General features: G+C 37.9%; 1 protein-coding gene across 13 annotated transcripts in view; it reads right to left on the minus strand.

Annotated features, from left to right (window-relative positions):
- Positions 1–13853, minus strand: part of LOC124119213 (protein mono-ADP-ribosyltransferase PARP15-like) — a 162804-nt gene that overhangs the window by 76325 nt on the left and 72626 nt on the right. For 6 of the 13 annotated variants that reach the window (XM_048387058.1, XM_048387057.1, XM_048387054.1 and 3 more), the window contains exons 2-3: positions 5911–6012; positions 3381–3397 (exon numbers count right to left, since the gene is read on the minus strand). In XM_048387058.1, coding sequence (XP_048243015.1) covers positions 3381–3397; positions 5911–5935 — 42 coding nt within the window. In that variant the 5' untranslated portion in view covers positions 5936–6012. Of the gene's footprint in view, positions 1–3380; positions 3398–5910; positions 6013–10385; positions 10459–13853 lie in introns of those variants that run through there. The other 7 variants (XM_048387056.1, XM_048387055.1, XM_048387050.1 and 4 more) reach the window with 4 other exon arrangements.

The following is a 13853-nucleotide window of genomic DNA, read 5'->3' on the forward strand; positions in this document are numbered from 1 at the left end:
GCTTACGCAATCATGAAAGTTACACAACAATGTGTTTTCTAATCATGCAACCTCATAAAACGTTAACAGAGGGTATTCCGAACAACAGTAACGGCCCCTACGACTGAGGAGGCGTTGCATAGTATGTTGGAGCAGTGCCAGACAATCGCAGCCATATATTTGTCATTCCAGAATGTTCGTTTGTTCAGTTTTCACAAGTTTAATTGAGGACTGTCAACCTATTTTTCAAGCGTAGTCAGAAATGGAAGTCGCCAGGTTGAAAAGAGTGCCGTAATACTCGAACAAGCTGCTTTCTAATTTGCTGATGTCGACTTCTTGTTAATTAGTTGTTTCAGAGGGCGGTCAAAGTTCCCAAAAGGTGACCCGTAATGTGCTGTCCTCACATCTTTGTTTAGGGGCAGCAAGAACTTTGATCTGATTTTAATGAGATTGGTGAGGATCCCTGCCGAACTTGCTTCTGTGACAAACAATACGAGGCTTAAATCTGTAATTTAAGCAAAGACATCTTCACAAACGTGCAATCACAACACGGCACGAAAGTTAATTTGTAACTAAAAAATTCATTCGTTTATAGGAGGGTGTAAAAGAACACTTAAAGCGTACACATAGATATAGGTAATAAAGTAGAATGAATAACAAATACAAAAGAAAAGAATGCACAACTCATAACATGAGTATGTTGCCACATGGCGAGTTAAAAAAAGTGGAATGGAACAATAATACACAATGACAAAAAGCACCAAAAAACAAGCGGGAATTTAATACAAATTACATATAGATAAGACCAAAAAGGCACAAAGAATAAACACCAACACAATAGCACAATAGCAAGTGGAAACGAAATATAAATAAGAAGGAAAGTATGCTGGAAAACTTCAGAGGCGTTATTTCACAACAACACATCTATCCCTGTTGACTGACAAATCAGTTATGTGCTCTCATGTGACGTAACTACTTCCAGGCCACGTGGCAGCTGTGTGAGGGTATTTCTACATCACTGGTTGGAACAACTTCTCCTGCAGCTGTGAAAAAACAGCAGTGAATGGATTAAGGAGCAATGGAGGATAAGCTAAAACATTGACCATTTCCCAAACCCATACAATCTGAAACTCCCAGCCTCTCTCAGTGTATTTTTTTAAATGTCTCTTCCTTGCCACATCCTGTTCAAAAACATGGTCACACCATTGTGCTCCTATAAGAAATGCAGCCTGCTCTCAAATCGTCTTTCACTCCTCCAGTCAGCCGTATCCTGTTATGGGGTAATCTGCAGGCCAACTTCCAAGCAGTTCGCAATTCACTGGACTCCCCTTGTTATTGTTATGCCTTTAGTGAGTGAGTGAGTTAATATTTAACGTCACATCGGCAGTATTGCAGCCATATCGTGACGAGAGAAAATTTGATTTTAATAATATATATGTAAACTGTATAAAATTCTGTCGACGAAGGACAGTAAAACAACTAGATTATCACAGATAAATGTTTAAAACTAGTACAGAACCATAAAATATGACAATTCATAACATTACAATAGATAAAATTGGACTATATATCACCAGCAACTAAAGTGAGGTCACCATACTGAGGACCATGGGGACTTACAGTACCTTTGCTACCTGCATGGACCACAGCAGGATTTACACCATCCCTCTAGTCACTGGCGACCATTGACAGGGTTTAGCCGGAGATTTAAAAACCAACAAATATACTACGATTAAAACACTTGCAGATATAAAATTACTTTGATTTATGCGGGCTTACATATCCTCTCAGGGGGACAATAATTTTACGCTACTTCAACCCCCTTCGAGGATACAGCCACTAACAATCTCCGTTAATTATCATATACTACCAATTTATAAAATATATATCTTTGTACATCAAAATTTATGAAGTAATTCTATATCCTTTAAAAAAACGATAATTAAATGAGCATGTACTTGATTAAAAGATCCTTTATAGATGACACTTTGAAATATTTATCCCTTGTGATGGAAAAATCAGTACAGTCAAGCAGAACGGAGTTATGCCTTTAGTGGCAGAGTCTCTGATTGCTGGAAGTGTTGGGGTTTCCCATGGGCACTGATGGATGTTGCTTGTGTCAAGGGTCTGTACTGCCCCTCCCCCCTCCCCATGGCAACGCCTGATCCACCATACGACCTTGACATATATGCAGGGGTCATGCACATCAAACACAGCTCCTGGTGTAACACTGCCCATGACATACGGAACTGCTCATTGTATTTACACCAGCCTAATCCATAATGTCGACATGCCCGACTCCTGACAATATCTAAATACTTTTGTGGATAGCGCTCGAGGTAAATCCTGGCAAATATCAAGACCAGAGTAGTTCATTCCTCAATATTCTCTGGTTTGGTATGCTCTTTTTCATCAATTGCATACCCTTTTTGTCGCAAATACCTAGAAAATCAAATGTGTCTGGCTCATTTGTAACACTACTCTACAAACTGGATAACTGACTCTTGTGAATTTTGTCTCTGATGGACTGATGTTTAGCAATTCTGCATGTTCAGATATTCCTCCTGCGCCCATAAGGATAAACATTTGTTTCAAAATCAATACCTGGGTTAATACTGTTCTCACCTGCGGGAATCCAGCCTGTCACGCTTGACTCAACTCGTTTCGTTTGAACTTCCAGCCGAAACGGTCGTGTCATGATCATGAGCGGGCTGTGGAGCACTGTTTCCCGCCACTGCTGATGACAGCTGTCATTTCCTTCGCGGTTTCCTGGTCTTCACCATTTTCTGGGAACGAGTTCTGTTCGGAGCCATCAGCGTCAACGTCCGAAACGAATCGTACGTGTAGCGTCCATATTCCTCCTCACCTAACTTAAAGCTACTGCGCATCGGGTACCAGTTTTAACTGAAAAGAGCGCCGTTCTTCCTCGCCTGCCTTATACAGCTATATGCAATACGTGATGCACCAAGCAATAATTTAAATGACGCGCTATTGCAATACTTAACATAAGTAGTCTCCCTTTGATCACGAATTGATATGTTAATGTTGTTAAATTATTTTATCTGCAGATGCTCTTTGATTAAATGTATTATCAATACATTGTAACTCACAATACGTCAATTTGAGATAACACATATCTACCAACAGAAAGTAAACTGCTTCTAGACCTTCAGGTAAGTAATTAATGATTATACATGCATGAGTGAATAATGACAACATCAAACATGTCATGCTTACCTACTTTTGGTACACATTGATGTAGATATTAACAATTTAATAAAGTCATAAATGACGAGATGGAGACAGAGAAAATAGAAAGCCAACTGACGATTAGAACATTATGATAACATACACATCAATATCATTACTTTATCAAGGGGGGAATATGCATGGGTACTTACAAGCTGCTCGACTGTTGCTGTAATAAAAATAAGTTATAAATGTTAATAGTATTCGCGTTTCTGTGTTTGTACCAGAACTGCCTTTCATAAAGCTCTATCAAATATCACTTGGTATAGGACGACGGGGAAGGCTGCGTTTCTTGGATTGATCTGGATATTTTCTTGAATTATTCCACATTCAATAGATTTGTTCGATCTTTGTCCACATATCTTGGTATAAGAAGTGACGTGTCTTTAGAGGTGTCTTTAGAATACACTGGATAATCGAGGATGTGGAAAATGAAAAGTTTGTTCAAAGAAATATTTCCTGAACAAATAGTACCAAATGAAAAACTAAGCTTTTTAGATAGTATACATAAATTTACTTTCGAGGTGAACATATATACATTAGACTGACAAGGGTGAAGCTTTATTACATCTCAACCAACCCTTAAATGTTAATTAGTCTGAACCGAATTCAGTAGACAAGCCAGGTTTGCATGCAAACACAAATCCTTTTCATTAACCAACAGATTCATGATCAATCAGTCGGGTTCAGGAGTCACACGGGACAATTTCATATGACTAGTGCCCATGTGACATTTATGAGGTGTATTTCATTTTAAAAAGTATATACGTTGTCAAAATCACATTTAAGTTGGTTTGGCCGCGTGTATTGGAGATAAGTTGGACTGTGTGTAAGCTGTGAGCTCTAAATATATTCTTTAAGATTACTTGGGTCAGGTGTAGACGTCTTTTGTTGTGACTGAACGGGTATTTAAAAAGACTGTCGCCTAAAATGTAGGGCAGTCAATGTGAAATTTTAACCATGGTTGGATAGTTTTGGTTTTGGTGTGGCTTCCCAATTTGTGGCGTAAATTGCATTTTATCTAAGTATTGTTAATGATTTTATTCTTGCAATTACAACATTAAACCATGTTTGTCTTTTCTCAACAGATTAATCGTCAGTAGAAGGGTGTATCAACATGATCGAAGGAACCATAGTGTAATATGTGTGTCAGATAGTAACAATCGATTTACTTTGACAACAGTGGAGAAATAAGAATGAAATGATGATAATCAATTTTCTTGTGTCTCTGAGTGAAGTGGACATAAATAACAAAAGAAGGGTAGTGATATAATTGTACAATTCTTCTGTATGTCACACTAAAAGGGTATTTATTTGACTTACGTTATAACAACACAGAAGCAACCTCCATGGTCGGATGAAGACTCAGAGACTAATAAACTAAGATAATATGCAGCTTTTAGAGCTCACCGAGACTTTATACTGGATATTAAAAACTTCAGAGTTCTACGAAGATTGTTTGAGACGTTATCTACCAAACGAGAAGATTATTAAAAGAAAGAAAGGATTAAGCTGATTATTGCAAGGAACTACCTCAAGTTATTTTGGAAAAGTATGAATACACGATGCCATTAAGAAAGAGGTTAAATGTAACAAATGTTATATTTGGGATAACACTTTCTAAGTAAAGTACAGATTCTAGTATTCAAGATTCAAACACACACTGCCAGTAGTGCCAGAGTGAGGCACCTAATCGCCAGCACACAAATTCAGCGATCTAACCCACTCAGCCTTCAAGCCTGCAACAAAATGAAAGTCTGAAAACTGTAGATCACGTACTTTGTGTACCCCTCTGACAAGTGTTAATTTGCACGGCTTCCATGGCTGAACGGTATGAATACTAGTACACGATGCCATTTGAAAACAAAAAGTTCACACTGCAGTTTTCCTGAGGAGTGGGAGAAAAGCATAATCTGTCCCATATTTAAGGGAGGTAATAAGGATGAACCAGATAATTCCAGGGAAATATCTCTCATTGACACTTTATGTAAGGTATTGACTCCCATTCCAGACAGACGCCTCCAGTCCTGGTGTAACAATAACAATATCTTAAGTGAAACACAAGCAGGTTTAGACAAAGATATTCCCAAATTGACCGAATATTTACAAATATATCTTCAAACAACTCTCCAGAAATACATCTCAAAATCCTCACATTGCATGTGTAAACAGTTTGAAATTGTGAGTTCAATCAGTCAAATGTGATGGATATATTACCGTCAAACTGATATACTGATTATTGAATTGAGAGGTATAGTGAGTCAGTGAGTGAGTGAGTATGGTTTTACGCCGCTTTTAGCAATATTCCAGCAATATCACGGCGGGGGACACCAGAAATAGGCTTCACACACTGTACCCATGTCGGGAATCGAACCCGGGTCTTCGGCGTGACGAGCGAAGTTGAGAGGTAAAAGTTCTGTGCAAAGCTATTTCGAGGTATTCAGACGGAACCCTTGATCGATTGTGATGAAATTCAATGTAAAGATTACAGCAATATTTTCATTAAATAAGGTTTGTTTTTTTATTCATGCTCAAAATACAGAAATGTCGGATAACTACACTGTACTTCATTCAGTCGTGAAAAATAGGTTCATTTTATATCCCCCCAAAGTAAGTCTCGATCCACAATTGAGAGTGTCTTAATTATTTGTACACTGAAAAATAAATCCATTTGGCACTTACCTTCAAAACGTCCAAGATGTTCCATGATGACACAACCACCTGCTTGGTACAAGGAGGCAATATAAGTGACAGCACAATGAGTCTTTCTAACAGCACATTAACCTGCAAATTAAAGTAGTGTTGTAGTTAACTGGTCCTTTACACCTGTATGGATTCTGAAAATGGTTTTTCAAAGTGCAGTATCTGAGCTTGGTGTTACTTTACCTACACGGTAAGGTCTTCGTGTAACCTTTCTCTTTTCTATTGCCAGCATCAGTTTGATCACATTCTGTATTAGCAGCAGAAACGGTACTGCTTTATGTTTATTTTCTGAATTTGACAGTCGCCGTTGCTAATGTTTTGTTGTGTTCAATGCAAACGTTTTCAGAAGGGCAAAGGTAAAGATAACGAATAAAAAAATGACAAAAATTACCAATGCTTTTTAAAATTAGATTTTTGGATGGATCCCCGCGTTTGAAAAAGATTAGTCAGAGATCAATATTAAGATCAAGTAAGTATTTTTTATAGTAAAATATGGCCATTCCAATGTTTTATAACGTGTAATAAACACAATGTCAAAGGATATAATTCCCGACAGCAAGGACATGTGTACATTCCTGTGAGGTGAGCGAGCATTGAGGGGTCATGGATCGATAACTCCAATTGCTGACCAGGGGCAGCAGGCGCCTCCGATGAAGAAGAGGCACGTTTTGTGTTTTGTGTGATATGACCGAAGAGAAGAAGGAAAGTGCAAAATGTTATGTCAGAATATGTATACTAATATCCTAAATATACACAATCAGACCCGTGAAGATCCGGGGTAGAATAGGAACCCATAGGTAGAACCCATGCTTGCCGTAAAAAAGCGACTGTGCTTGTCGTAAGAGGCGACTAACAGGATCGGGTGGTCAGGCTCGCTGACTTGGTTGATGCATGTCATTGATCCCAATTGCGTGGATCGATGCTCATGATATCAATCACTGGATTATCTGGTTCAGACTCAATTATTTGTAACACAGACCGCCGTCATATAGCTGGAATATTGCTGAGTGCGGCGTTAAACAACAAACCAACCAACCACCAAAACAATTGCGTGGATCGATGCTCATGATATCAATCACTGGGCTGCCTGGTCCGGACTCGATTATTTACAGACCGCCGTCATATAACTGGAATATTGCTGAGTGCGGCGTAAAACAACAAACACAAACAAAACAAAATCATGTAATTTCCAGTTAATCGTCCTAACTGTCATGACGTAAATTATTCCATTCCTAATCTTGAGTGAATTATCCCTTCTAAATTTTAGATGGATATTGATTGTAATCTAGATCTATTTAGGAATACAACAACTAGAGTATATCATTTATTTAATTTAAAAATAGTTACACATTGAAATACATTTGTACTTGAACAGGTAAATATAGAGTTCTTTAAGCTATGTAATATTATTGAGTAACATTATAACACAGATAGTCTCGTTTCTAAGATTGCCTCCCCCACCTCCATATTTGTCCCTTCCAAAATACAATAAGTACATTTGTTTGCTCCTAAAATTTTGCAATTATTTCCTAATCTGTGAGAAAAAATGTCATAAATTTACCATATTTATTCTTACTATCGTATGTGTTTGTGATTGCGACAACCGGTGGGGTAGGATACGTCCACCTTTTGACGACCACCTGGTATCCTGTCTATTCATAAATTGCGTCTGTCACTGGATTGACTGGTCCAGACTCGATTATTTACAGACCGCCGTCATATAGCTGGAATATTGCAGAGTGCGGCGTTAAACAACAAACAAACAAACACAGTTCTTCATAAAGAAATGCTTATGGTGGTTGGGTAGCCATTGCTCATGATTCTGGAACCAGGTTTTGTGATCTTCTACTACAGATAGCAGATTGGCTGTTTCAAATAGGTATCTGATTGTGATATCTGCTGAATTGCAGTAGTTGATGGTGATGTTACTCTCATGGTCCCTGTAAGAAGTAGTATTTGTGTATTTATCAGGGCTTGTGTCATCAAATGTAGACGATTGTTTTAATCACATTTGAACGACTCTGCTTTTATTGTGGAACGTTCCATAAAGCAAAAAACAAGAGATTTAGGTTACAGACTGAAAAAGTATAACTTAGAATGGGATACTTTACTATTTGAGTGGAATACACTTGATAGTTGCATGGCATTGCACCCCATCCTAACTGTATGGTGCGTTTAGAATCATTTTTTACAAACAAATACTGTATTAATCTTTTTCAATCTAGAGGAGGCATATGATACAATGTGGAAACATGGTATTTAAAAAGATTCGCATGAATTTAGATTGAGGGGCAGAACTTCAATTTATATCTCCATTTGTAAACAACAGACAATTTCAAGTATGAGTGGGCTCTACCCTGTCTGACCATTTCAATCAAGATCAGGGCGTCCTTCAAGGCAGCATACCTATCAGTCACACTTTTCAGCATAAGAATTCAGAGTCTCATTAAAGTATTAAACAATAACGTTGACGGCTCACTTTTTGTGGACGATTTCAACATTTCTTGCTGTGGTAAGAATATGAATTCAATAGAAAGACAGCTTCAGCTCTGTCTTAACAAAATTCAAAAATGGTCCAATGAAACGGCTTTCAAATTTTCTAAATCCAAAACTAACTGTATTCACTTTTGTCGTAAATATAAACCACATTAGGATCCAGATATATTTTTAGATGGTACTCCTATCAAGGTAGTAGATGAGGCCATCATAGACTGACCATTCAAATTCATTGAGTAAATAAGAATCTACAACTGACAAGTGTAAGTGCCAGTTGCAAGATAGAGATATCTGCGAGAACCATCATTAAAAATGCACAAATCGTTATTTAAGAAAAAAATCCTCAAGTAATTTGCCTTTAGTATTGATGTCACTACTACCGCAAAGTGGGTTATGGCTATTCAGATCTCCCATGATAACACAGGGCTTAGGGAATTGGTCAAACAGTGCCTGAAGATCAGACTGTCGGAGAGAGTACGATGGTGGTACATACAAAAACACAAAGTAAAAACAATATTTAATGTTACACATACTGCAACAGCCTGAGTGACTTAAACTTTTAAGTAACATGCAACAGCCTGAAGAGCGGTACTGAAAGGAACAGGACTGTGAATGACGCCCTGCCTCACCATAACAGAGGATCATCCAGTTGCTTTATTACATGGTGGGGAAAAGCAATGGTAAGAATCGTACTGCCTTAAATCAAAATTATCGGTCGGTTTAAGGAAAATTTCTTGAAAGCAAAATGCAGACTCAATAGCTGAAGATCATTGAATTGTTCCGAAGTCCTCAACAGTTCCATTGGATTAAATTGGGAGAGCAACTCATGGATGCTCAATTGGAGAACATGCTGTAATTAGCAGGGATTGGTTGGCCGCCACATCTAGAGGTTCAAAAGAGTTATGAACCTCCAAGAGGGACTGTCAATGTTGAAGGCACCTCAATATGTTTAAGGGCCTTCCCTCGTAATTTCTTTGCAAATGAAATGTCATTACTGTACTTGAATTTTAGTTTGTCTGACAAAAGAGGGGCAATATTTTGAAAAGGACATATGTTCACCGCTACATTTGATTAGGGATTAGGGATGTAATCATATACTCCGATGTTGAAATATTTTGGTTTGATAGAAAAAGGGAGCTTTGTGAGTGATAACGAAAACGGGTAGGTGTCGTTTTTTTATCCCTCGCCGGGCCAGAATGGCCGAAGGGGGATTATGTCGTGGCGCAGTCCGTCCGTCCATCTGTCCGTCCCACAGAGGGTACTAAGCTTGTGAAATCAACTCCTCCTACAGTTTCCAGAGAATATCCCAGACACTCTACACACAAGATGTCGACATGTTGATGATACGCATGTTGATGATACGCATATCGCCTGATTAGGTCGCCTTTTACGACCAGCAATGGGGTGCTGTGGACAAATTCTACCCCGAGTCCACACGGGAGAAGAGCTATTAGCGCTACCAAGCACTCTCCACGAGGAGGTTGCTCTTCACGAGTGCCCTCATCGCTGGAGCTCGCAAAACACAACAACAGTGAGTAATCATTATTTTAGAAATACAATACATAGAACAAAACGGCTAACTAAAATATTTCTTTCTTAGCATAAATGAAATTTAAATATTAGTTATTTTACATTCAAATGTCATTTCAACCAATGCCGGTAAAACATGAATTTTTAGCACTTGTTTCTTGTCCAAGAAAAGAAAACCAAAATAGTGCTTATTTATGTATCTTGTACCGAGCCATAGCTGTAGCTTGTGTGTGTCTGTATGATTGTCCAATTCTTTTGAGACCCACTGTGCCTTTGTTTATCATACTAACATTCGATGTCGGTTGACATATCACAATATAGACAAGCAGTGGGTACATTTGCAGTTACACTTCATGTTAAATACTCATTTAAGTTTCTGATTCTTGTACATATTTCTAAATTTCGATGTTTGTAGAATCTGCGATTACCAGTTTTTTTCTTTTTTCTACTCCTCTGCTGCGGAGATGTCCACCCTCATCCTGGACCTAAATACCTAAAAGACTGAAATATTATACACCTAAATGTTCGTAGTCTCAGGGATAAATTGAATATTCTAAGCGCAGAATTTGGATCATACGATGTAATATGTTTGACTGAAACATGTTTAAGTGAGTGAGTGAGTTATTATTTAAAGTCACATGGACAGTATTTCACACATATCATGACAAGAAGTTATACATTTATGGTACATTTATGATACATATATTTTGACTAAATCAAAAGCTGTCAACGATGGACAGTAGAATAACTAGAACATCACAGACTAAATTTAAAACTAGTTGATAATATCAAAAAAAGCAGTAAGCATTAATGAACAACACAACACATTTGACGTCACACGTGGTCGACCTGGCCGAGGGCGATCAGCGGTGGTACCCGTTTGCTGTAGACGCGTCTGTAAATCATAAACAATCCATCGACTACAACCCATCGTCCTTGCGACTTCAGTTACGGACGTTCCCGTCTGCAACATGCCTAATGGCACGCACGTTCACGTTGCACATTTTAAAGTCGTGGCATGACAATTGTCCGTAAAGACTTTTGTTTACTTGTGTTTTTCTTTTTTTGTTAATGACTGCTTACAACTATGGCTGAAAACACGTGCGGTATTACGGCCACGTGACCAGTTGCACGTGAAATAACACCTTTGCCACTATAGTGCTGTGCACATGACTTTGATCGATTCACCTGCACAAAAACGGGTGTTATCTGAAGAAAATACGTGGTCATTACTTTTTAAATACACAATAAGGGCCTACAATGATAACTGGTCAAAATGTTAGCTTTAGTTTTTAATTTGGTTCAGTATATTTATCCCTTGTGATGGAAAATTCAATACAGTCAAGCAGGACATGCTTGACCGTGATTCTTTCATCACACGGGACACAAAACGGAGGATCCTCGCCTTTTGACAAATACTCATGGGTATATCTCGAGTGGCCAAAACATCGCCGCAAAATGACCTCTTCAAAGCTGGACTGACAGCCCAAGTAGGTGTAACCTATATTTGGTATAATTTCATGTAATTTATAGACACCTACTTGGGGGTCCCACTTCTTTTGCATTAGATCTCTGATGTAAGATCTAATCACGGGTTTAAAATCAGTGTATGGGGTCAGAAGTGTTGTCACAGATTTGTTGAGTGCTGCTTTTGCAGCAGCAGCATCCATTGTGTTAACAATATTATGATACCAACATGGCTTGGTAACCAACAAAAGACGATGTCATATTGGCCAGTAGCAAGATCATTAATTAAATTAAGAATTTCGATTACAAGTGGATGTTTGGATGACATATTTTTAATCGCCTGAAGGCATGAAAGAGAATCTGAAAACAGTATGAATTGTTTATGTTTAGATTGATTTCTGATATATTTAAGTGCTGTAAAAATGGCGTTTGCTTCTGCAGTGAATATGGAACTGTTATCAGGTAATCGTGAAGATATTGTTCTGGATCCAATGACAATTGGCACTAGCAACTGCGCCACCATCCTTGGATCCATCTGTAAATATAGATTTATAAGCGTCATAATTGTTTCTTAATTGATTGTATTCTTGTTGGTAAATAAATTGGTTAGTATCTTTTTCGTTAGTTTTGTGAATGTAAGGTCTACATCTGGCTTTACCATTTGTCAAGGAGGAGATGAGAAAAGTTGAGTAGGAGCTATATCTTGGAGTTTAATATTAGAAGCTGATATTGCAGATTTTATTCTGATTCCGAGTGGTGGAGTGAGTGTTGATTTCTTATTGTAAAGATCTTCGTAGAAAGGATTGAATATACATTCAAAAGCTGGATTTGACTGATTAGAATAGAATATAATTTCGTGATGTATTGTAGGGATAATTTTAGACGGCGTTGTTTAAGAGAAGGCTCATCTGCTTCTATATATAGACTGTGAATGGGAGACGTTCTAAAGGCTCCAAGGCAAAGCCGCAGGTCGTGATGGTGTATAGTATCTAGTTTTTGTAAATTAATTTTGCAGGCTCCACAATAAACGATGGAGCCATAATCAAGTTTTGTACAGATCAGTGATTTATACAAGTGTAAGAGGGTTGTTCGATCCCCTCCCCACTTTGAATTAGAAACTACTTTCAATAAATAGTGTGCCTTCAGACATTCAGCTTTTAGGTATTTAATATGTGGGAGGAAAGTTAAATGGTTATCAAAAATAACTCCCAAGAACTTGGCCTCCTTCACAACTTTGATAGGGGTGCCATTTAGAAATAGTTCTTCGACTTCAATCTAGATATTCTATGCGAAACCACCAAAGAGATTGAACATTTACAAACTATGTACGGTTTAAAACAAATAAATACAGATCCTACAAGAATAACCTCTAATTCTAAAACTTTGATTGATTTAATATTCGTATCCTGTGTAAAGAATGTAAGGTCTTCTGGTGTACTTGATCCAATCTGTAGAGATCACTGCCCTATTTTTGTTCATATAAAAGAAACTATACCAAGAAATTACGTGTGACCTGGATAGCCTATTCTCATCTGATAATATTAACATCATCACTGAAGATCTGACTTGTAGACTTAAAGACATATTTGATAAATACATTCCAACTAAAACTGTCACAATACGAACAAAGGATCCTCTATGGATAAATAGGAAACGTAATTTAATCGTGTTCACAAAATTGCTTAAAACAGAAATCGTCTGTCAGATTGGGTAAAATTTGTGATTTGCAGGAATAAAGTAATATCATCAGCCAGGATAGCCAAAAGAGCTCATGAATTAAAAATAGATAACATCTTTTTGGTTTGCTTTGGTTTGTTGTTTAACGCCGCACTCCCAGCAATATCCCAGCTATATGACGGCGGTCTGTAAATAATCGAGTCTGGACCAGACAATCCAGTAATTTACATCATGAACATCGATCCACGCAATTGGGATCGATGACATGCATCACCCAAGTCAGCGAGCCTGACCACCCGAGTCGCCTTTTACGACAAGCATAGTCACCTTTTACGGCAAGTTACTTAAATTAACAGCGACTCGTCTAGCTCCGATCCTGACAAAATTATTTAACTTGTCGCTTAAAAACAAAACCTTCCCGTGTGTTTGGAAACAAGCATCAGTTCACAAAAAAGACGATGTACATGAATGCTCAAACTATAGACCTGTAGCTCTCACATGTCGCTTAGCCAAAATGTTTGAAATGTGTATATTCAAGTATGTGTTTAACTTTTTCAGAGAAAACGAATTGTTGACAAATTTACAGTCGGGATTCGTGCCAGGCGATTCCACACCTTAACAACTAACTTACCTATATAGTTTTATTGCTAGGGCATTAGACGAAAGTAACTGCTATTGAAGAAGTACAGAGTCACCAACATTTAGGAATGACACTTCAATCTGATTGTTCATGGAAAATACATATTAACGAA

The sequence above is a fragment of the Haliotis rufescens genome, unplaced genomic scaffold (genome assembly GCF_023055435.1).
Source record: "Haliotis rufescens isolate VD_foot unplaced genomic scaffold, xgHalRufe1.0.p SCAF_64, whole genome shotgun sequence".
Lineage (NCBI taxonomy): Eukaryota > Metazoa > Mollusca > Gastropoda > Lepetellida > Haliotidae > Haliotis > Haliotis rufescens.